At 36.5% G+C, this 26326-nt stretch overlaps 1 protein-coding gene across 1 annotated transcript in view; it reads right to left on the bottom strand.

Moving 5' to 3' along the window:
* The window catches only part of FAM189B (family with sequence similarity 189 member B), a 991404-nt gene that overhangs the window by 174600 nt on the left and 790478 nt on the right, over positions 1-26326 (bottom strand). Inside the window, exons 5-6 of the mRNA XM_044080204.1 lie at positions 19465-19599; positions 17530-17637 (exon numbers count right to left, since the gene is read on the bottom strand). Of these exons, the coding sequence (XP_043936139.1) occupies positions 17530-17637; positions 19465-19599 (243 nt within the window). The remainder of the gene's footprint in view (positions 1-17529; positions 17638-19464; positions 19600-26326) is intronic.

Here is a 26326-nt window from a genome sequence, read left to right on the forward strand (position 1 = left end):
TGGAAAGACCCCAAAAGTACCTCACCAAGAGGATCAAAGGGCTCAAACAGATGCCATATGCTGCCCGGTTAAAGAAACTCCAGCTCTACTCAGTGGCATACCACCTGTTCAGAGGCGATCTGTGCCTGACATATAAAGCCATGTCCAACCCGGAATTAATGGACATGCTGCACCTCAGAAAATCCAAATCCCATCGAGCTACGTGCTCGGGAGACTTGAACCTCAGCACTGAAATAAATAGGACATGCTGGAGGGACAGATTCATAACCCAGAGGCTCCCTTCACTCTGGAATAAAATCCCAGTCCAGGTTAGGCAGAGTCCCTCATTGACTCTCTTCAAGAGGAATCTTGATGAGTGGATGGGAGATCGTAGGTTTACCCCGGGTATCACTTCTGTGTCACTGTTAGACAGAGGCACAGTATACTAACCTCGAAAAAGGGCATAGCAAAATAAATTTAGAATGGGTGGCGAAAGCCAAACACATTCTGGCTAGGCTTATAAATGCCCTAGGGCAGATAGCCTACTATGAACCTATGAACCTATGAACCTATAAGACTAGCAGGGCTGAGAAAATGTATACGGAATTAATGATAGTAGCGGGGGTATTTAGGGAGTCAGTGAATGCAGAGTAGATGATAGAAAGTGGAAGGTAAACAACTGCTGTGGTTAATTCTTTCTTAATTTTAAGCAGGTGCAGATCATTGTAATCTAGAGTAGGACTGATTCATCAGCTGAGGTGGAAATAGTGATGAGATTGCAATCTACACACTGTTTAGTGGGAACATATATCCAACAGCTATTCTGGTTCCTGGCTAATCAAAACACATAATGTTATAGCTGGGAAAGAGAAGCTGTATGTTTTATGATGCAGGTTATAACCAAGTTTCACAGTCAGCAAACATATCTAGATCATTCTTAAGCAACCAGGTATATATGTACCTAATTTTATAGCTAATGCCTCTGTAATTGAGGAGAACAATATTGAGTTGTGAGCAGCATTTAAGTTTGGAAGAGGTGTGAGCAGTGGATAGACAGAGACCTCCCTGGACTGATTTGAATGTCACTAGAGAGTAGTGAAGTTTAGAGAGTAAAAGATTTCCAGAGTAAATTAGTGTTGAGTAGTGGAACATCTTACTATGTGAAGCCGAGGTAGTATAGTGGTTAGAGTCATGGTTTTACATACAGGTGCTCACTGTTCGAGTCCCAAGACAGACTACTTATTTTATCCTACAGAAAGGCCTCACTAAGACCAATGACTGGTGTCGAAACCATGGCCTTAAGCTTAATGCCAAAAAATGTGTCATGATCTCCTTTGGGAAAAACTCAGTTCCCACTAATTACCACATCAATGGGAGCCCACTGAACACTGAAGGCGTTATAGGAGATCTGGGGACACAGATTGACAGCAACCTCTCCTTCCACCACCATATTACCACTGTGGTCAGAAAGTTCTATGTGGCACATCTCATTACCAAGGGTTTTGCATCCAGGAAGAAAGAGGTCATCATCTCTCTCTACTCTTCCCTTATTAGGCCAGTCATCAAGTATAATACCCCATTTAGCATGTACCTCACTAGATACATGCAACAGCTGGAAAGGCCACAAAACTTCCTCACAAAGAGGAGCCTTAGGCTTTAAACACATATCCTACACAAAAAACAAACTTCCAGAACTAGTAAAACAAAAAAAGGTGAACCAGGAACAACTGCAGACCACCGATTTATTTATTTAACCAAAATTGTACTAAGCGCTTTCACCCACACACATCAGGGCATACTCTGAAGATGCCCTGATGTGTGTGGGTGAAAGCACTTAGTACAATTTTGGTTAAATAAATAAATCGGTGGTCTGCAGTTGTTCCTGGTTTGCCTTTTTTGTTTTACATATCCTACACAGACAGACTAAAAAAAACTCCAGCTATTCTCTGTCTCATATCGTCTACTAAGAGGCGATCTCTTCTTGACTTACAAAGCCATGTCTGACCCAGCTCTGTTAGAAATGCTACATCTAAAGAAATCCCAATCCCTCCACACCACATGCTCCAGAGACCTTACCCTCATTACCACACTCAACAGAACATGCTGGAGGGACAGGTTCATAACCCAGAGACTGCCCATGTTCTGGAATAGACTTCCCATACATGTCAAACAGAGCACCTCACTGGCCCTCTTCAAGAGAAGATGAGTGGATGGGAAATAGAAAGTTCACCCCAGGAATCATTCCAGTGGCTCTACTTGATAGAGGCAATGGAAACTAACAATGCCAGGGCACTTCTGTGGGCTAGACTTGTAAAGTCTCCAGGGCCATTAGCCTACTACACATCTATGAACCTTTGAAAGCAGGAATCATTGTGGTAATGTGAATTTATTTGGGATTATGGAGCTAGCAATAAAGAAAGCAAGTTTGCTCAGTTGTGGTGGTTGCTGAGAGGTATATGGGGTTTCCTAAAATGCATGGCCTAAGTAATACACAGTATTTGTTAGGGAAATAGAAGTTGTTATTACTAAGAGTGTATATCTGAAGATAGACATGTGAAAAGCCACGTGATATGGGAAAGAAACTGTAAAGACTTCAACAATTGAGGAAATATTAAAGAAACAGATAAATTATGCTTACAGAATTGTTAATGTAGGCTGTATTATGTTTTGTTAGGACCAATTAATTGCCTAAATTCAGTTATAGAGATTATGGGGTATAGATTTGATGTGCAGTGCATAGACAGGTTCAAACAGAGCAGGTGATGCTTACTATTGCATGGTTTAGTTAGCACTATGTAATTTAATTTGTTTGCAGTTGTTCAGTTATAGGAAAGCAGAGGAGTGGGTTTGTATCAGAAATACATGTGCATGGCAGAGGAATAGGTTGATGTTATAAGGTGAGACAAATCAGTTGGTAATAAAGACCACTGGTGCACGGCAGCTCAGTAATGGTGTTGGGGGAAGTGAAGTGGCCCAGTCGGTGAGCAGCAATGTGAGTCTGTTAATGAGTGCTGCTGATAGCACTGTAATGCTCAGCCAGAAAACAACAACAGGAGATAAGAGAGAAGGAAGTGTGCATGGTAAAGCTCTTTTCCAGCTGGGTTTTGACTGGTTCAGTGCACCACAACGGCTTCAGCTGGTTCCTAGAACCAGATCTGCAGATCCCATCTCGAGACTAGAGGCTTCCACATGCTAGCAAATTGACCTTGGGTTCCACTGAAGGATCTAAGTGCTTGATTATGATTGGCTGGTTTCTGTGTATTTGTAGGCTTGAATTAGGCTGGCAAACGTCCACATGGATGGAATTATACAGATTTGTAAATAACCCGAGGTTTGCTCATTTCAGTACTTTTCTGTGATAAACTTTTGATAGTTCTCTAATACTCAATCGATAAAAAGACAAGAGGAGATTACAGGGATGGAGAAGACAAAAAAGCGCGTTTCCATCCGAGTTCTGACTCATTCACTACAAGGGCTTAAGTCACTTCCCAGGACCAGGTCTGCAGTACACAACCTTCTTGTGAGATTAGTAATTTTCCCCATATCAGCTTCTGAGCCTGGGTTCCACTAAAGGAGCACAGAGACTCATGTTAACTGGCTGTTTTATGCAGGGTCATAGACTTGATTTTGACTGGGCAACTTCTATGGGGTTAGAGCCTTAGAGACTTTAAATACATCCCACCAGGAGACAGCATCTCTGTGAGGAAGATATCCTTTCCTGGATAACACCAAGCATCCCTTATGAAATAGCTATTCTTGGGGACACAGACATAGATTGTCTCTCCCTCACTACTGACTTCTCCACCACATCACTAAATTTCTTTGGCTTTACTCAAATTATTCAAAGCCCAACTAGGTTCAGTAAGCCTAATAATAATTGCTTCTGGAATGAATATTGACAACCAATCCATACAAAATATCATCCTCAGGAACCTTACCAGACACACTTAGTGATCACCTCCTCATCTTTGTAATTAGAAGTACTACCCATGTACCCAGAAAACATCACTTTATTGAAGCACATAATCCAAACAACTTTATTCCCAATACATTCATAGCCACTCTAAAATCAATCAATTGGAATCTAGTTAGATCAATTCCTTTAGATGATATACTTATCTTTAATGCAACTTTCCTTAATTTACTAAATAATCAAGCTCCAATAAGAAGAAAGAGAATCACGCATAACACTGCCCCCTGGCTGTCTTCTGAGACCAAAATACTCACGCATAAAAGGGATAAGGCCTGTAAAAGCTATCTACAAATTAGAACTCCATAAGACTGTCAGAACTTTAAATGCCTCTGCAATTTTACAAAAAAAAAAAAAAGTAAACACAGATAAAACTCATTACTGCTTCAAATTACAAAGCACTCACCATAAAATCAAAAGTTATGAGCTCCATCAAAAAAAACAAAAAAACGCTTTAACTCCTAGTAGATATTAATAGTATAACTCATGCTCTGCTCTGATATAGATAAGACAGTACTGCTACTCTGTACAACAGTAACAGTCCACAAAATAACTCTCAGCAAATCAACCATTCCCACACCTTCTTCCTCACATCTATCTCCATGTATAGCATAAAGAGGTACCTCCTCAAATTTAAACCCACCACCTTAGAGATTGATAATTTACTAGCCAACTATCTCAAAATTGCTGCTGAAGCCATAGCTTATCCTGTGTCTATTCTTATAAAAATATCTATCCAATTAATATATCTTGCTTTGGAAGAAATCTTATATCCTGCCTCTTCACAAAGGAGGCAGCAACATCAATGAACTCTCAAACTACAGGCCCATAGCCCTTTTTTCATCCTCGTATAAAATCCTGGAGAAATACATCCACACTCAGTTACTTTAACACAACCTTGACAAAATCTGTTCTCTATTACCTAGCATGTTTTTAGAGCAAACAATGCATTATTTAACTTCATAAATATCATCAATCAAAAACACAACACAAACAATATTCTATCCAAACTATTCTTAGACTTATCAAAATATTTTGATATGGTCTCTCATGAAAAGATATTGCTGCACCTAGTGTTAATAAGCCTATCACATCCCACCCCCTTCTGTTTCCAATATTATCTGTCAGACAGATCACAAGCTGTTAAATGACAATCAAACCACTCAACCTTCTTTCATATTCAACCATCTATCAAAAAAACCCCACCAAAATCTGGATCTCATATACTAAGTTGAACACTATCTTACTGAAAGTAGCAGGACAACATTTGACTCCTGTGTTCTTCCCACACTACTATATGCCTCACCAGTTTTCACCGGCCTCTAGGCCACACAGAAGAGCAAACTTGAGGAGTGCTACAATAAAATATCCAAATTCGCATACAATAAAATTTACTCTTCCCATCACTGCATTGGCCTTAAGCATCTTAACTGGCTAGAGCTATCCCACTACCTCACTTCTTCTCAGCCAAAAGTAGTACAAATGTAGTATATTACTCTGAAAGGTTCCCTGCCCTAAACTCATTGTTACAAGGGTACATCCCCAAATGACAAATCCGATATAGTGATAAACATCTCCTGATGGTTCAAAGTCTGACAACATACAGTAGCTGGAAATGTTTTGTACTCCAGTCATGTCTCCAAAGCCTGGAACTCCATCTTACTCCCTATTAGACTTACTGAAACCACCCCGCATCTTCAAAGCTATACTAAAACAACCCCTCTTTAACTCTTTGCTATACTGCTCTTACAATCCATGATAAGATAAAAAATAAATAAATTGTAGCCGGAAATTCCCCCAACTTGAGCCACATGTTGCTTTATTACACTGTATAGTTTCTATAAATACTCCTTTATTACGAAACTAAAACTACAAAATATTACTAGGCATACATTTCCATTTCCAAGTTGAATCCCACTTCTCTTCTATACACTGCTAAAAACTACCAGCTAACAGTACCATAACAACTGGTGATGTAGTCATACTATATACCTCCTTACTGTCCCATCTTCACTCATTACCTTCTATCAAGTTCTCTCCCCTGGTTTTCTGTCTAAATATACCATAAGCCTGCTTTTCTCTCACTTCTTGCAATTTCTGTTTGTATTATGCTAACTTTTATTTCTCTATAAGCTGGCTAAAATTTCTCTAAATTTTAAATCACCACCATATAACATGTATCTATTCTTAACTGATGTTATCATATTATGTCTTATTTGGTATAATTATTTAAACTGCAATTGTTTTTAGTTTATTTTTGAAGATTGTAAAATTATTGATTTTAAAATGCTTTGTGATACTTTGTAGCTTTTCTTCAAGGGCCTCCACTGAAAATGGGTATCTACAGAGTTGGACTTTCCTAGTAATCGAATGTCAATAAATAAATAAACAAAAATGTGTTGAACCTGCACTGAAGCTGTAGCGTTATTTAAACACTTTTACAATGTACTATGCCAAGCATGTATCAAGTGCATTCTAAGCCCTTCAGTATTACTATGTTTTATTATTACCTACAAATGTATAATCTCATCTGTATTACTATTATGTACATATGATGTTTCAGTATTTGCATAGAGTATAAACATGTGATAGTAGAATATTTTCTTCTTCAGTTTTATGTTTATGCAGCTTTGCTTCCCAAGCCTCCAATAAAAATGAGCCTTGTGCTCAGCTGGACTTTCCTAGTAAAACTAAATAAACAAATAAGTAACCAGTGGTTTTCCCAGATCAGGACATTGTTGTGCTCTGCATGTCATCACTGAGCTCCTCACAAGACCCTTGAGCAGTGTAAACCACAGAACAGTCTATCTACAACAGGTATGGCAACCTCTGTATCCTTGTGGATTTTAGAAATGTCATTGCCTTTTCCATGTCTAATTAACTAAAGATTAGTTGCATTACTTAGATATGTATTCATTAGTCTTTTGCCTATTGTTTAATAATTGAACTAAATTTGTGTGCTTATTTTTTACTGTTTTATAAATTGTTGTATTGACTGCTCTGCATTTTATTACTTTGCTGGTGCCTGCTTTTGCCTATCCTGTTGTTGTTTTGCCCTGATACTTTTTCATCTTTAGTGCATGTGCGTTTACTAATCATTGCATGTTTAACTGAATCCCATTTTGCTAGTGGCCAATTGTTAGTAGTGTGATTGATTTGTCTTGGTGCTTAATTGCCACCATGCAGCTGCTACCTTTACTCAGGCTGTACTTCGGATACTCCCATTTTCCTAATACTGCTAAATCCTAGTGTTATCTCCATGTAACTTTAGTCATGTTATATGACTCACCCTTGCTATCTTGATTTCATTCATCTCCTGCACTGCCTTTGTTTCACTCTCTCATTAACTTAAGCCTACCACTACAACAACGACTGACCTATCTGCAGTCTATGCAGCATCTAATCAAACCTAAGTGCCTAACATTGTATTAACATCAACACATCATGTCTTTTTTTCAGCCAGTACCTCTCCCTACCCATCTCCATACCTGTCTGGCCAACAAACGTAGCCACAAACTGTTAATTCTTCTTCCTTGGCCAGCATGATCACACTAGGCATTCTGAGGCAATGTAGCAACATCCTCATGGTTACTGACAATCGACTATTACTGCCTAACACAACATCCACCTACGAGACAGCATTTACTTTACTCAAACTGGAGGCAACTCTATCAGATCTTGTCAGTACACATAAACCTACAGAAGCTGACCTAGTCAGAAAAAACAGCTGCCAAAGTCCTTCAAGACACATGATGTGGCACCCCAGCTGTTTACTCATATAAACCCACTACTCACATGGGTATGCCAACATCCATGTCTACTACTACTACCATTGGCGCATACTGGTACAAGGAGTCAGTGAGTTAAAAGTCAGTGTCTTTAAGGTAGACAGTGCCCACAGCTAAAACAGATAACAGTACAAGAAATGTTCTAGTTAATGATGACTCCATTGTAAAGTACACAGGCTAATCATGCACTAGACTAGCAAAGGGCAGGGTAGCCACTAGGATTAGGGATGCCATCAGGGCCATCCAAAATATGAGTATGACCTGTTTATTGCTGATATTGAGGTGAGCAATCTCAGGTGATCCATCCTGGAGTAGATGCATAGCGACATGGAGTAGCTCTTATCTTATGTTCTTATGGAGGGGAATTTCTTGCATTGGATAGAAACGTGCTTAACTATAAATCATTCATCAATGGCTTATTGGCTTCAGTGATTGGCTATGTAAATGGTGTCATTCTAGGGGAATCTAGTTTGTTATAGCCTGGGAGAAGATGGTAGGCAGACATTTTTTCACCAGAGATGGACTGTACCTGTCCTTCAAGGGCTTCATGTGTAAGCGAACATATTTCTCACTCAAATAGTTCTTTTTCTTGACAAAGGGAAACTACTAGACATTCCAACCTTGCAAATCCCAGTCTTTTGGGCATTAGTTTGCCTCTGCTCAACACAAGAAGCCTCAGTAGCAAAAGGTCTAACTTGAAAATTTTCCTTTACTTGGAGAAGATATGTCTATGTAGCTACTGAAGCCAGGTTTCATTCTACGGAAAGCACCCACTCAACTCCAAGGTTCACTATCCTTCATTAAATACTAAATGCAACAGTGAGACCATATTCATTTTTATTAGACATCACATACGTATACATCTCATCTCAAATGGCCTCATCCATGAGTTAGTACAGGTCCATATCAGACTCAAGAAGACAATATTTTATTTAACCAGTAATTATAGGTCTCCCTCTATATCCTCAAAGAAGAATAGTGAATACTTAAGCAAGTTCCCCAGCTGGAAGACAAAACCAACACCTTTTATGGGAGACTTTAATCACTCAAATATCCGATGGTCCACATACACGTCAAACAATTGATATCCCTAGTCTTTTTTTGACGTCATCAAATGCAGATCCTTGGATGAATAGTTTCTGTCCTACAGGTTGAAACCTCCTAGACCTTGTCTTAACTACCTCCCTATCCCTCTGCTCAACCCCACAAGTATTCCCTTTCCAAATTAAATCAGACTACTGAACCATCATCTTCTTCTGTAGCAACCTCCCTAGTGCCAGTAATCAGTTTACATTCTGGGACTTCAGCAAAACCTGAAGTTAATTGATCTTTCTGAAAAGCATAAATGATTCAGTCACTAAAAATCCCCAAACAATGGTACCTCAGCAGTAGCCAAGGAATTTTATGACCTCTTGAATTACTGTATAGAGTAAATGTTTCCAATCATCATAAACAAAATACATATGTCTTTTTTCAAAGTCTGGTGAGATAATAGAATCAACAAATTATGTAATGAGAAATGTAAGTTCCTAACCTTATACAAATCTTGCTTTTTCAATCTGAAGAAGTCTGTTGTAAGACAAAAGTGCTTAATAAACAGTTACCTGTTTTGTGCTTTTTTAAAAACTTTACCTGTGGTACTTATGGTGTTTGAGATATTAACATTACTTTGAGGCATTGTCTGAAAAAATATTTTGTCAGAAAGCTTTTAGGACTAGGCAAGCATTCCTATAAAAGTCTGCAATAACCAAAAGAAATTAGTCATTGCCACTTGGGGTGTAAACAAACAAAATACTCTCTGTGTTACATTTTCAATTGACTAGTTTTCCAGAAGTACTGCTGAAAGACAACTGTTGCAGCTACCAGAACATTCGTGATTCACATTATATTCCATGGCAGGTAGAAAGCAAAACCTGTTTCCTCTGCTAGACATTCACTTTTCCTGACTGAGCACTACTCTTTGTTTTAGTCTGTTTCTTTCTCTTAGTAAGAACAAAGATGGAAAAATATTAGTTGCTGCTGAGGACTGGGATGCTACATCCTTAAGTGTTAATTACATACAGCTCACTTTTTGGCATCAGTCACACTGAGAAACCTGTCTCATTTGTTCTCCCACTCTGTAAATATCTTCTCTTCCTGGTTAAAGACTCTGCATGTTGCAACTCTTGCTTTATATGCATCGCTCTGTTTGTGTTTATATATGTACTGAACTTTCTTTTGGGTTTCTTTTTTGGAGCTCATTTTTGCTCACCTGCTTTATCCTACAGCCTCTACCCAGTGCTCCATATCAGATCTCAGTCTGTCAGCCACTCCATACACTACCAGGCTATCTCTTATTTTAAGACAGCAGACAACTTTAATCCCAAGGGCTTTTTTGGGGGCACCTTACTGAAATGTCAGCACTTGTAATGCTGAGTGCCAACATACCCCCCCCCCCCAAAAAAAACACAGGAGAAGAGCAAATCTCAAAGATCGCTCTCTCCTTAAAACTTGTTTTTGTTGGAGGGGCAAGCCCCTCTGCACTCCTAGCATGTGAGGGGCAAGCCTGCCAACCCCCCAAACTAATATATATGTATATATATATATATATATATATATATATATATATATATATATATATGTATACAACTCTGAGATGGCCACGCCTCGGAGAAAAGTGAATAGTCTGAGAATGGCATCTCGGACTTAGTATATGTAAGTCCAATCTTTAAGCCATTCAATCTCCATATTTTAGAACTTGCTATAGCGGGTCCTGACATTTCAAATGGTTATCCTTTTTGGGAAGTATGCAGACATACATTCACCTGGGGATTTATACTTATGCCATATCCATTAATCTGCCCCCCCCTGCATTTCAGTGATTATGTCTGAGGGTACACCTGAAGTGGGGACATGGCATTTCGACCCACTTCTGAAGCAGCTCAGCAAAATCCACCATCCTACTCCCTGTTAGGACCATACCCCTTAGCAACAGCTCTGGTTTCCACCAAGGATAATCACAAGGATTACTCACACATTCTCCCTCCCCTCCTGGCATAAGCACACCCATCCCTCTCTGCCAGCACCTCAGATACCTGAGTCACTATATGAACCTGAAGCTGTAGTCAGGGCTTTATCCCTCTAAGCCATGGTACTGTCTTCTCTTGGATTTAATACAATTTTCTGATGAATACAGAAGCACTCTAAAAGGTTCTCTTGGATTTAATACAATTTTCTGCTGAATACAGAAGCACTTTAAAAGGTTCTCTTGTTCATGTTAGAATTGTTTAGGGATGTAAAATAAACCCCTGGTGCTTGGCATATCAGGTAAGTGCAAAGCCTTTAAGCAACTGGATTCAAAGACCTGTTTCTAAGGTATAATCACTATGAAAGTGGGAGAGGGTGAAATTAGGAAAAAAAACACTGAAGAATGTAAAAAAGGTTGTAATGACATCGGAAAACTGAAGGTGCTATCTTTAAAAGGGATCAATATATGGAAAATCCTGCCTGTACTCTCTTCTTCACCTCTCTTCCACACTCACCGTTACTCTGAACTATTGACCCCAAGTATTTAAACTCATCCACCTTCGCCACCTCTACTCCTTGCATCCTCACCATTCCTCTATCCTCCCTCTCATTCACGCACATATATTATGTCTTAGTCCTGCTGACCTTCATTCCTCTTCTCTCTAGAGCATATCTCCATCTCTCCAGGGTCTCCTCCACCTGTTCCCTACTCTCACTACAGATCACAATGTCATCTGCAAACATCATACCACGGGGACTCCTGTCTGATCTCGTCTGTCAACCTGTCCATCATCATTGCAAATAAGAAAGGGCTCAGAGCTGATCCTTGATGTAACCCCACCCCCACCTTAAATGCATCCGTCATTCCCACTGCAGACCTCACCTCTGTCACACTATCCTCTTACATATCCTGTACCAGTCTTACATACTTCCGTGACACTCCTGACTTCCTCATACAATACCACAACTCCTCTCTCGGCACCCTGTCATATGCTTTCTCTAAGTCTACAAAAACACAATGCAACTCCTTCTGACATTCTCTGTACTTTTCCATCAACACTCCCAGAGCAAACGTGTTGTGATATTAATTAATTCTGGTCACATGTTTTAAGCTGTGTTTTGAAATGCAAGTTTTTTAATGAACATTTTATGCCTGAAAAAGCCTTTGAGTGAAAGTTTTTACTAGTGTCTGTAATAAAAATCAGCTTGAATGTCTTGGTTATGGGAGATTTTTCTCTTTTTGTATTTTACTGTTGATCTTACCAGATGTATTTCCTAGCTGGATTTTCTGCTGTGGAGGTGTTATGATAGGGATTAAAGATAGTTATGAGACCTCTGATTATTACATGTTCAGTGAAAACACCAATACTATAGATTGTGTAACTGTAACAATAACAATAAAGACAACCCTGGAACATATAACAAATGTTGGATTGTATAGACCACCAAAGTCAAGTGCAGATGACCTAGAGGAATTCATATATATCTTCCATGAAACATAGGAGGGAAAATAATACTAGCTGGGGACTTAAATTTACCAGAAACAAACTGGAATAATATTGATTCAACAGCATTAGTAAGGGAATTATTTACAACGTATGTTCAGGAACAACAATTGCTTCAGACTGTGAAAAAAAAACTACCAGGGGACGGAACATACTAGACATTGTTTGTATTCCTAAAGAAATTAGTGTTACTTCCTGTCAAGTTTTACTACCATTGTGCAGTAGTTATGGGGTTATAATTTTGTTGCTAGATAATTCTGTCAAAATGAAATCTAAGCTAATGCACAGAGCATTAATAAAAGGTGCTATGGAAGCAAAACAGTCACTATGTAAAACTATTTGGAGTGATGCATTTGGTTGAAAAAATACAGAAGTATTGTGAAATGTTTTTAAAGAGAAGTTGTTTTAATACAAAAAAATGTTTAACATCAGAATCTAGACACACAATGTACTGAGTATATATTTCCATAAGAACGAGATACTTAAGTCCAGAGACAGAAAATAAAAGAAATAGAAAAGCAGTCAAACTATGACTTTGAAACAGAAATAAACAAGCTGGACAGACAAATTAAACATAGTATGAGACAAGATCAAGAAAAATTTGAAAAAAAAAATATATATAAAGATATTGAGCATAAAAGGAAACCATTTTATAGATACATAAGATGTAGTAGGAGTAAATATATACAAATCAATAAACTATGTGTTGATTCTAAACTTCAATCTCAGACACAACAGATTATATATATATTTATAAAATCTTATGCAAAGCAGTTTGGCTCCAAATTGTCTTAGTGACATCAAGGTAATCTCAGATACAGAAATAAAATAAGACAATATTGAAAAAGAACTATACAAACTGGATCCAAACAAAGCAGGGAGGAGACGGAATTAATAACAATGACCTGCAAACACTTTGGCATGAATTTGTACTGTTGTTATATCTATTATTTTCTAGGTCATATAAATATGGAGAGATTCTTCATGATTGGAGACCTGCACTTGTTAAACCTGTGTTTAAGGGAAAGAGAAGTAGAACAAACCCAGCAACTTACAGATCCATAAGTTTATTTTCATTTTGTGTAAAAATAATAAAGAAGGTTATACTGGATAAATTATAGTCAGAATTGAAATAGTTGGGATGTGAAGCCATATATCAACATGCATATGCTAAAAACAGATTTATTACCACCTGTAACATTAAGTTCTAAACCAATATAATAACAGCCATGGATGAAAAATTGTGCTGTATAGTTATTTATATTGACTTAATGTCAGCATTTGATTTGGTCATACACCAAACACCGATCAACAAATTAGAACAACTTGGTGTTGATGAAGTCTTGATAAGATGGATAGGGATAGCTGCATGGCCTACAAATAGGACATGGCAAGTATCATACAGCAATTGGACAGGTACAATTTGAGGTTAAAGTCAGGGTGTCCCACAAGGCTCTATACTAGGCCCATACTTGTTTAGACTGTATCATTTATATCTATATTTGTTCATTTCAGGTGTTCTACAGTCTGTATGCAGATGACTTGAAAATAGGTAAACTGATTACATGTGTTACAGGTAGGGCATGTCTGCAAAAGAACTTGACTAAATTAACCATTTGGGCACAGGAGAATAATATGCTGATAAATGCATCAAAGACTAAGCACATCAAATTTGGTGGACATAAATTGAAAGGTAAATACTTAATACAGCATACAGTGATTGAAACTATAGTTTCATTTAAGGACCTGCATATATGGGTAGATCCAGCTTTGAGTTTTTCCAATCATATCGACCAAGTGGGTAATGATAGTTATAGAAGTATAGATTGTATAAAAATATTTATAAAGCCAAGGAAATCCAAAGTAATGTAGTCATTGTTTGTAAGATATATTAGACCCAAACTTGAGTATGGAATAACAATATGGAAACCTTATAAGAAAACAAGCACGAGGAAACTGGACAGAGTACAGCAGAAATATACCAAGGGCATCCAACGATATGAAAATTTAAGTTATTATGAAAGACTAAATATCTGTACTTGTATATAGGACATTTAGAGACAATCACCTTTGGGAATGTTTGGGGTTATAAAAAGTAGTAGAGAATCATTAGGCAACCTGTGCATAAGATTTTATAGGAATGAGAAGTGTACTGATTGGTTCTATGAGAGAGTAGCTTATGTGAGGATAGACTACTAAACCACATTAAAGCAAGCACTAGTTTAGATATTTTTAAGAACAGCCTGGACACATTATGGGAACAAAGCCTGGATGCATATTATGGGAACAACTGTTTTGGTATATTGGTAGGCTGGCAAGCTAGAAGGGCATTATTGCTTGTGCACATATATATCTATAGCTATATCTATATATATATATATATATATATATATATATATATATATATATATATATATATATATATATATCGTCAACATTCTACTTGCATAACCAGTCCCTTTAACTCAGTCTCATGCATATTAACAAAGAAAAAAATGAAACGTTAAGCACTACATGCACAAAAAAAAGAAAATCACTCTCTGACCCCACAAAAGCAACTGGACTCACACAACTCAAAGCACAAAAAGTGAAAATTACTAAATTAGATCGACACATAAAATAAATAAAGTAAAGCAAATACAAGAAAATCATAACCATAACCAGCACTTTGGAAAAAGGCATTGCAGACAAGTAAACAAGTTAACATAGGACGACAAGATGATTATTTCCAGGTGTCCACTGATGTTAAGTCTTTGTGAATCAGTATAGGTAATCATATTGTTCTTAAAATATTGGATTATGTGCTATGGACATTAGTTTCCTACTCTCTTATGTAAATTTAACTGTGGGTTTATTTGAACTAAAGTATATGTATAATACAGACTTTTTTCATTTTTTTTCATTTTTTTATATATTTTTGTTATATAGATGATTGATTACTAATATGTAAGGGTAATGAAGTTACAATTTTATAAGTTTTTTGAAGGATTCAAAGGCAATAAAGTTGATTTCCAGTTTACATTAGATGTGACTAAATATGAAATTACGTTTGGACTTTATGGTAAAAGGGAATAGGGCTAGCAGCTCATAACGAGATCACATAATAATGAATCAAATGCAAATATGTTTTTACATGGTAATATTTATCATCGTTTAACACTAATAGTTAATGGTTTTACTTTATGGTCAGTTTTTAAAAGACAGATTTTGGTGTAGTATATGACATGACGTTTTGCAAGAAGCAAACTTCATGCACTCCACATACATACAAAAATGCCACTCTGACCCCACAAAACAACTGGATTCACATGACTCAAACTACTAGAAGTGAAATTTGCTGGAATTAGATTGAAAAATCAAATCAAATAAAATAAAATAAAGCAAATAAAAGTAAATTATAATAAAAAATTTATAATAAAAGAAAAAAATATCCACAAGCATAAATATGGGAAAAAAGGGAATTACAGGTAAAATGGACTCAAGTCTAAAAATCTACAGTAAATTTATTAATTTACCTTTTGGTGAGTGAATTAGTCCCACTAGGTTAGTGGCCTCTTTTCAAGGAAGACCTAAGGTAGTACTTATACTAGTAGGAGAAATCTGGCCAATGCACTGAAGAACTTCCCCTACTCTTTTCAGTAGGTGCTGTGGGATCTTTCACATCCACCTGAGCTGCCACCAACTTATGCAGACAGGATCCTGATTTAACATCTTTTCTAAAGGGCAACACATTCAAGAGTGTATTACCCCTTTTATGCCACACTGCTGAATCAACAATTCATCAACCTGGAGGAAAATAGAACCTATAGTCTTCTACACCAAAAGTGAGTAAGCTACCAGTTGTGTCACTGACATTTAAAATAATATTAAACCACCTAAGGCGTGACCAAACAATTAGCCTAACATGTCTGAATATCGCTCATACTACCGAACAAAACAATATCACAAAAATGCTTAATTATGTTGAATGAAAAGGACAACCATTTTTCTGAGAGCTAAAATTTAAACCATCCATGACTCATATTATGGGAGTGACATAATCAGAATAAAATCTCATTTAATGGACAAGTTAAGTACTACATCCAATTAAAATAAAAGGGAAACAGTGATCCAAAGTAGGAAATACAAAAACAAAAAAAAGATAACTGGAATATGTGTGGGACTGCATGAGTGCCACATAAAATGATCTCGTATTGTAGGGTTGGGATGAAGAAATGTGTTTCATGACTAATGGCTTTGTCAGTCTCCATAAAACTTGTTTTCTAAATCTGCAGTATCACATAGCAGTCATAGACACATTGATACAGATACAGATACAGATAAAGAGCTAGAGGCAGAGCTACAGATACATCACCTAGCAACATTTCTGTACCAACCTCTTTTCAAGTCAGTAATGGAATTATGATACCAGCTGTATATTGCTAGCAAGCAGCTAGAAATAAAATGGCAGAGATAATGCAATAATTCTCAAATAATTATGCCTTTAATAGTAGGGGGATCAGTGGTAAGATGTACAGGGTAAAATATTAAATAAAAATTACAGTTAGACCCACTTGTATTACCAAACTTGCCTCAAAAGTATTAGGAACTATCTTGAGAATAACATCCTTAGAGTTATTTTTAGTTTTAGTTAAAAAGATTGTCAAAGTGTAACAAGGAGCAGTAAACTCTGAATCGTAGTGACTGTGTTGAATGCTTACTATAGTTCAGAATATCACAGCCGCTGTAGGCACTCAAAATGTTGAGCACAGTCATACCAAAAAAAGGTCAGAAATGAGGTAAAGAGTGAATCGCAAGTATCACTCATCACCTTTGAACATCTTTGCAGGGGGCAACGCCCCTGCACCCCTAAATTTATATAAACTAATTCTGAGATTGGCATACTAGAAAAAAGAATGTTCCGAGAAATGACCCTCTCAGGCTTAGTATATGTAAATCCATTTCTTGGCCCTTCAGTCTCCATTATTTGGGACTTGTTGTACGGGTCCTGACATTTCAAATGGTTACCATAAGAAGTGACATTGAATAGCCTGGGTTACCTTAGGCTATTGAATTTATTTTTAACAACAAGCAGAAATCCAGATATGTAAAACTTTTTGCCTTATATAAGTCTGACATTACATATTCCTTCTGGCTAAAGGTAGTCATTCAGATGCCTACAAGGTTTATACATTAATAAAAATGTCAGATTCATCAGAGCTGGAAGTATGTTCGGTATCTGGTTTACCATTATTTTAGACAATCACTTAAGTCTGAGTAACTTAAAGGTCCCTTCACTTACAATGTGTACAACGTCGAGAGAGAAGATCTGGATACAGCAAACAACAGATGACAGCGTGCAGATGACAGCAGACAGAATGCTCAGACCACAGACACCAAACAAGAGATCCTGCCAGAGGAAAAAAACATACGATTACCTACAGCTGATCACTGAACTAACACCAGCAGAATACTATCGAGTAACATTTCTGGTACATGCCAGACAACCAAGAGCCACCAAAGCATGGCACAACAGCAGCATGATACAGTATATCACAGCAGATGCAGCTTTGCTAGGCATGCTAGCTCAGATGTCAGGCCACAAAGGCACTCGACAACTGATGGAAGTTGGTGCAAGTATAAAACACAGGGAATAGATGAAGCTTCCTGAATGCTTAACATGCACTCAGCCTTATGTATTTGCAGACTGTTTAGCAAATGTTCTATGTTGTGCGACACATATACCTTGTCGTTTGACAGTTTCCCTAGCTGTAATATTTAATAGATAAAAATAGGACATCTGTCATAGAAATGAAGTGCTATATTTCAGAAGGGAACATACAAGAACACTTTTCAACTTGTACCTGCATTTAATGCCATGTGATGCCTAGAATGAAGTGGTACTGTATCAGAATATGCTTACTCAGAGATACTCATGTCCATATCAGAAGAATGATTCATCTAATTACTTCCTTAAGTCCAGCAAAGCAAATATGAAATTTGTTTTGCATGTTACTGCAGATCACCTTTCCTGAATGATATACATATCACAGAGGAATGAGTATACAACAAAGGAAATACTCCCACCTTGCTGAGTGGTGCAAATATATCTGTGAAAAGACGAAAACCATCCTTTCTACATGGAGAGGAGAATAGTTCAGTAATACTTAAATTGATGATCTTTAATTTGCATGTACAGAAACAAGCATCAACTCTTGCTGTACACCAAAGTACACAATTATATATATATATATATTTATGTATATATATATATATATATATATATAGATATATATTTATGTATATATGTATATGTGTATATATATATATATATATATATATATATATATATATATATATATATATATGTATATATATATATATATATATATATATATATATACATATATACATATGCGCACACATATTTTTTAATGTGTAGTAATGTGATCAATAAAAAATGTAAGACATTCTATCCAGCCAAGGGGATGATGTAAAAAAAGACAACTTTTTGTAAATATTTTCTTTCTGCAATGATCTAGATCAGCTCCACTGTGGGCAAACTGTTCCTATTAAACATCAGAATGGTGTACTTAAAAATCTATATGTAGAGGCTAGCAAATTCTTACTGATTATTTTGCTCATTAACTCTGTACTCAGTAAGCATACAATTTTGTATGCAGCAAATGAAATGAAATTTACTGAAAGCATATTATATGTGCTCCAGTAGCTTAAATATATTAGTTATACCATGAACAGTGTCTGGCACAAGCCTTTCGATCATGTAACACTGCAGCATTGTAGGACATTACTTGGTACAGTAGCTAATTCTGCTGCTTTCTAGCTCCAGAGTCCAAGGTTTCATCCTACGTCTGCTTGTTATGCCAGTCTAATTTGTATAGTCTGTCTGTCTGTGTCTGCATGGCCTTCCTGTCACTTTCCCAAATAAATATTTTGGTTGCTAGTTTACTATGCACTTATGCACCTAGATTTGTTATGTAGAGATGTTTCATTGTGTGAGCCTACAAATGAAGCTTTGAGTAAGTGGAATTAATCTGGTTTATAACATAACTAAAGCAACATAATAAACAACTGTCAAGTCACCCATTCCAAATAGATGCAACATATCCTTAATACGTGCTTTAAAATATCCCTCAAACCTACAGTAAAAAGATCAGCAGGAATGTAGAATATGATGATTTCAAATGTACATGATGTAAGCATGGTTCAAGCATACCTTGAGGGTCATCCGTGCTGTCCAGCAGTCTGGATACGGGTACATCGTCAATACTCCCACCAGATGGTTGCAGTCAGGAGGCTGGTCCAACAGGCTCTCGCAGCACACACACAGTAGCTTCTTCTCCTTGTGAGCCTGACAAATAATACACAACAGAAAAAAAAATCTGAATAAGTGGTCAAGATGAGATGATGGATAAAAAAAGAAACAAAAACAGTGAGCACCACTGCCAATACCTCATATTGATAATCAACTAAAGTGTAAAAAAAGCTATCACCAAATACCTCAAAACAACAAAATACTATCAGACTTGTTTTAAATTAGAAAAGCAATTTATATCCAGCATAAAGCCCCAAGATTTGTGACCACTCCTAGTTCTTAAGGAAACATTGATGTATACTAATTGATATTGACTGAAAGCAAATGGAACACATGCTCCTTCAACAGAGAAACGGTATTGCCTTGGAGCTGGAGAATGTCCAAAGATGCAGAAAGCTAATGCAGCTATTTAACAGCACTATGCTGTGACCACATCCATGTAGGACTGTGCATTAGTTTCCTAAGCTGCATGTACTATTCCTGCTGGACAGACTCCGCCAGTTATCATCTGCGAGAAGTTTTTGTGGCAGTCAAAGCTAATGGCATACCTTTGAGAATACTGAGTATTTAGACTATAAGAGTGAAGCAATGTGAATACACAGAATGATAAACACAAGAATGCTACCCTTCCCAAGCATATATGTTTTAGAGCCACATTAATACACAGACTTATTTTTGTTTGAATCCTATGCAGCTGACCTTCAGCTGCTGCTGATTCCTCATCTCATTTTCAAATGCTGAGAGCTACCAGATCCCTTAGATCTAATTCGCTATTTGTTCAATAGCTAGAGAAGACACTGAGTAATAAGAGTAGAATGTAATGCTTACTGTCCCAGGCATTATTTGCTTATGCCCTTCTCATGCCCTACATCCATGTCTGACTTGCAGTGATGGAAAGCTATTAAGACCGAAGTCTGTCAGTTCCCCAAGACTTACACTGTAATGATTTGTATAACGTGTAGCATCTCTGTGAAAATGAATGTGCTTTACACTGACAGCTAGCGGAAGTACTATACCAGACTGCTACAAATTGGGGGATTGGTTTTGGAAATGAGTAACTTAGGAAAATGGTACAGAAAAACAATTCAGCCATTGATTAAAATCAATACATTTTTCCCACATACATCTCCAGATTGGTAAATCCAACTGTCACTTTGCAGGGAGTTATAGAGTAGGGGCTTCTTTCTAGTCCTTTTTTGATAACAAATATAAATCTATTGATTCTTCAGCATGTTCATATTTATTGGCTAAACAATCATTTTTCATTTCAAGGACGACAACTATGCTACATATGTGAGAAAATATACAAATCTACTTATGAATGCAATAGTAATTAGTGTCTTGATGTCCTTGGGGAGAAAAATTTGAATTCAGTAACCCACTCAGAAGGTTCCTTTTCAATTAAAAGTGTGTGTGTGTGTGTGTGTGTGTGTGTGTGTGTGTGTGTGTGTGTGTGTGTGTGTGTGTGTGTGTCTGTGTGTTTCTGTGTGTGTTTGTGTATGTTTTTGTATTTGTGGAAAGGAGAGTAAATCAGGCAAGGGAATCTTTTGGGCAACAACATACTGGAGTAGTTAAAGACCCTTAATTTGCCCCTAATGTCAGACCAGCACTGTAAAACTAGCATATTTAAGTGAAATGATACAACTTCAAAACAGTGTAACTAAGACATGAATGCAATGACACAGTTTAGCCTACAGAATGAAAATTCAAATTACTTCAATAGAAATACCATTTGATATATCCAAATAAAAATGAACACATATTAAATGGCTACGATTGGTGCAAATACCTGACAGATACTGTGACTGTACACTTTTCTGTAATGAGATGGCATAAGTTTCATGGTCATTTGTATCACTTGCATTTTACAATTTAAATGTCCTATCATATCAAATGATTACCAAAAAGCAATTACTAAAAAATGGAAATCAAAATCTAAACCAACTGTAACCAAAGTATTTGATATTGTAAAGGACATAGAAGAAATGCAGGTTGGAGTTTTCGAAAAGGGAAGGAACAAAGTACATAGAAATAAATGGAATCAGAATGAGGAGGAGTGAAATTTAAAGGAAGGCAGGATTTGAGCAATTTATGTAATGACGGAATGAATATGAATGATAATTATTTTAGAAAAAGAAACATATATGCAATGCATGAAATTCATGAAAATGTGTTGCCTTCTATCATATAACTGTATATGTGCTCATGTTATTGTTTAAATTGTGTAAGTTTAGTAAAGATGTTTAGAAAAAATGCATTATCCTCACTGCATGTTGTTGCATTACAGTGTCAGTACTGGGCATGACTCCAAGCAGCTGCTATAGCAATGTAACCCAGTAGACGTTTGATTATCCTGCTTTCAAAGGTGAGTGTTTCATCACCTGTGCCATGGGCGTATATGTGTACCTACGTGCCAGATATGCTGAATGAATGGTCAGGTGACCTTGTACAGCAGCTATTACTTGTTAATGGATGCTAGTAAAGTTAGAATGCAAGACCATTCCTTCATGATCCATCCTGATCTTGAGCTAGGAGCTAGAGGGCTTCCATTTTATTCTGCAGCATATTCATGATTACTATTTTGATACATTTACAAACTAGAATTATTAAAATAAGGGTTCATAAATGTTCTAGATGCAAAATAACCCCTCCTGTTTTGTGAATATGAATCACCACTACTTGCTGACACATTTATGGTATGTATTCATCATCAGTAAACTTAAAATGTACAGTAAAAGGTTTTATATGGTTATTTTTCATTTTTTATAATAAAATTTCTGGAATATTACTTATATCACAGAGCTAGTGTTCTTTATTTTATTAATGGTTGTTTCTTCAAAAGCATCTGTGATAAGTGGTATAGCATTAACAATTTTTAATACTGTTTCCCTCTTTTTTGTTTTTTGTTGCTTTTAATTGTTGCTTAGTATTTCAAAGAGTCATAAATTATTTCACCGGATTTTGTCAACATATCATATTCCTAATTTTCATACTTCATATTTCTCACGTAGTTGGTGAGTTCTTTTTGACTTTTGTAACTAGGTTCATTAAACAGTTTATATTTCATATCTGATTAACTCTAGAGCATGCTATGTTTCATTTAATTTCTTGTTTAGTATTAGCTGAAGGTCATGTTTATAGGCTATGTAATGTTTCCTTTTTTTACTGTAAATTTGTTGATTTTTATAGGTCTTCCAAAAAGGAATATTTTGAACCTACATGTATATTTGAGTCATGTATAAGAACAGACTGGCTGTGCATCATTTACTGTGTGATAACATTTGTCTAATAGGTCAGCTTTTGTTTTTGCAGCCATGTTAAGCAATAAACTCCAGTCTTAATTGCATAGTACATCATTACTTTTATATGGGTAGCACAGTGGTGCAGCAGGTAGTGATGTTACCTCACAGCAAGAGGTTCTCTGGTTCAGTTCTCGGCTGGAATGTCTTCTGTGAGTCCTTGTGTTCATGTGGGTTTTCTCTGGGTGTTCAAGTTTCTTCCCTCATTAAAAAAACATGCAATATGTAGATTGGACATGCTAAATTGGTTGTAGAGAGAGAGAGAGTGTGTGTGTGTGTGTGTGTGTGTGTGTGTGTGTGTGTGTGTGTGTGTGTGTGTGTGTGCGTGTGTGTGTATGGTATGAAGAGCAACCACAGCAGTGTTTGTCACTCAGCAGTCTGAACGTTGGCTTTAGATGATTACCACTGTTGATGTGATATTAGAAAAGAAAGGCAACATTCAGACCTATGAATGTTCATGATTATTGGGTCTAAGACCAAATACAACAGTGTTGTGGCCTGACTCAGTAATGGAGTAATATTTTATGTACAGGAGTGATGCCTGAAATAATATTACCCTGGTTTGGCTTTTTACTATATGTTCCAAGTTATTTTTTATTAATAAAAATGTATTAATAGCTACACTCACATTATTCAAACAATTGTGTGCTCAACCAGTATTTGGACAGCTGAAATCCCCCTTCCCGCAGGTAATATTAATTTGTCAACCATGTTTATGCTGAAAACGTACTTAGGAACTCCTCATGTTCAGTGGGAGGCATGTTAATTATAACCCTGGTAAAGCTGATCCCCACTTGTGCTGAATACAGCCTGGAGATGAGGTTAACTTTTACGAAACATACTCTACCACCCTCCCACATGGTCTGCATCAATAAGATACACTGAACCCATAGTCTGTGAAACAGTAGCAATGTCCTCAAACCTGATTCTTGGGACTATGCAGAGTTTAATGTTCACCAGGAACAGGAATGCTTTGGGACTGTCCAGAGTTTTATTTAGACCTTGAGACTTCACAAAAACAACATTCACCTCATCTTGTTTGTTTTCAATTATCTCAGGCTCCAGTAATTTTAATTCTGCTTAGAACACACAGACTATAAGTCAGAAAGTGTCCCATTCAATACAGAAGCACCCCTAAAGGAGACAAGGACTTCAAACCTCATTTTAGGCAGTCAGGCATTGAATTCCTTGTCAAACACAAATAGATGATGTATTCCCATCTTCCATTCAGCATTAAAACGAAAGCATTTCTGACTGAATGTCATCCATTCCCACAGACTTTACATATCAAAACTGTGTAATCGTCACAATAACCTCACCTACAGAAATTAACCCAGTCACACCAATTGCTTACAGTAGTGCCTTCTCAAAGGAGGTCATATTCATGGGGTTCAGGATTTCATCAAAATGGCCTTCCACCTCCAAACAATGAAGCCAACATAGGAAAATATGTACTTACATGGGCATGCCTGGGTTGCTGGATGGATTACTATAGTCTCACTAAGGCCATCTGAAAGTCATCCCCCATGGCCTTGTCAGACTCCTACACTCAAGCCACTGCTTTGTGACTGTTGCAGATTTTGACTTCATGGTCTGCTAATATTTTTCATTCAGATCTTGAGACCCCTTTCCCTTCTGTCATTGCACTGAAGGTCTCATTCCTTGACAGCTTCCCTCACTGCTACTGTATACCAGTAGGACCTTGGTGTATTACCATGATGACCACAAACACCTTTCAACCACACCTCCTTATTGGTAACATGGCTACTTAGGTCTCAGCCATGATCCATTTAGAGTTCACATCATTGACTTCCTCAGTTACACAGGACAAGATCTTATGCATGTGTAAATTGAAGTTTTCTCCACAAAAGTATCTGCTAAGTCTTCTTTTATATATTCCTTGTTTCCCTTTATTTCTAGCCATATTGTAAGCTGATCAAAATATCCTGTTTCAACTCCCCCTTCTCCTATAACTAAACCTAAAAACAATCTATTTTCTTTCTAGAAATACCCCTTTTATAAGTTCATGAATTTTTGTCCCAAAGTTTTAACTTACCACATTTTATAACTTCTAACATTCATTTTATATAATTTCCTTTCTTTTTATGCTTATCTCTTAAATCACAATTAAAGTGTCCTGATATTATAATATTCATATTTATCACTACATAGTTAAAATCTGATGAAATAAGCTTTCCCTTTCTTTACGGTTAGTATAAGCATATAATGTTATAATTCTATATACTTGTTCGTTCCATTTTAAATCTACAATGGTTAATCTTCCTATTTTTTGCTATAGTTACATCTAATATCTTCACTATATTTCTACAGAATACGGCTATTCTGGAACATCTCTCATTTCCCAAATTCCAGATTATCTTTCCTCCCCATAGTTTCTGTGTTTGCAATCCTTCTTCATTTGTTAAAAGTCATGTGTCTTTTCATATAGTTACAGCTGCATCACATGCATTACACCACTCCAAAATCCCTATTCTTCTTACTGTATTTTTAATACTATTCAGATTTATACAAAGTGCTTCTAAACTGTCATTTTTCCTTAGATTCATGGTTTTGTAAGTTCATAACTAGGCTACATTCTTAATAGGCCATTCTACACCAAGCAAATTTCTCTTCCACATGTGAGAATCAAACACTGTACCTTACGTTTGCGAATTAAGCACCTTAGCCATTATACCACCCCCAGTTATTAACGGTATATGTTATTTTTCATCCATTTCCTTTCTTTTTTGTACTTATCCCTTTAAGTTTCCCTTTTCTGTCATTTACCCTTTTACCAAATGGAATTCTTTTTTCTTTTTTACTACCTCCCAATTTATGCCTTCATCACTTATTTCAGAACCTTCTTCTATATCCTCTTTACTTTTTCTGATATATTTTTTCTGTTTCTATTACTTCTAAAATGTCTTCTCCTTGTTCATTTCCTTCTCTTTCTTTTTCCTTTTTCTTTACTCTTATTTTCATTTTTGCAATCCATCCATAAATGTCCAGTTTTGTTATATTTATAGCATTTCAATTCACATTTTTGAGTATCATGTATCAAATACATTACTTATCAAATATCTTTCTTTTCCACAAAAAAAATCTTTTGCATTGTTCCCAGTATTCTGTGACATTTCCACCCCCCACACATTTATTATGCTTATTTATATATATTTTTTCTTTCCATTTTTAACACAATATTACAATCACAGCCACCGTCTATAAACTCCTTTTGTCATAATCTTTTGCAATGTCCAGTACTTCTTTACATAAAGTTTTCAAATGCCATTTCAAAGTCTCTCTTTCTACTTCTGTTCAAATTTATGCATGAATTTTCTTTTTTGTTTCCCTGTTAAATGCTTTTATCACATAAAGATTTCATGGGTTACAGTCTTTCTTCTTTTCGTCTTCTCCAAGAACATTTTCCAATGAAAAAAACAGTCTCAAATATAAAGTTATAAAAT

This window comes from Protopterus annectens, chromosome 8.part0 (assembly GCF_019279795.1).
Source record: "Protopterus annectens isolate FY-2018-M chromosome 8.part0, PAN1.0, whole genome shotgun sequence".
NCBI lineage: Eukaryota > Metazoa > Chordata > Ceratodontiformes > Protopteridae > Protopterus > Protopterus annectens.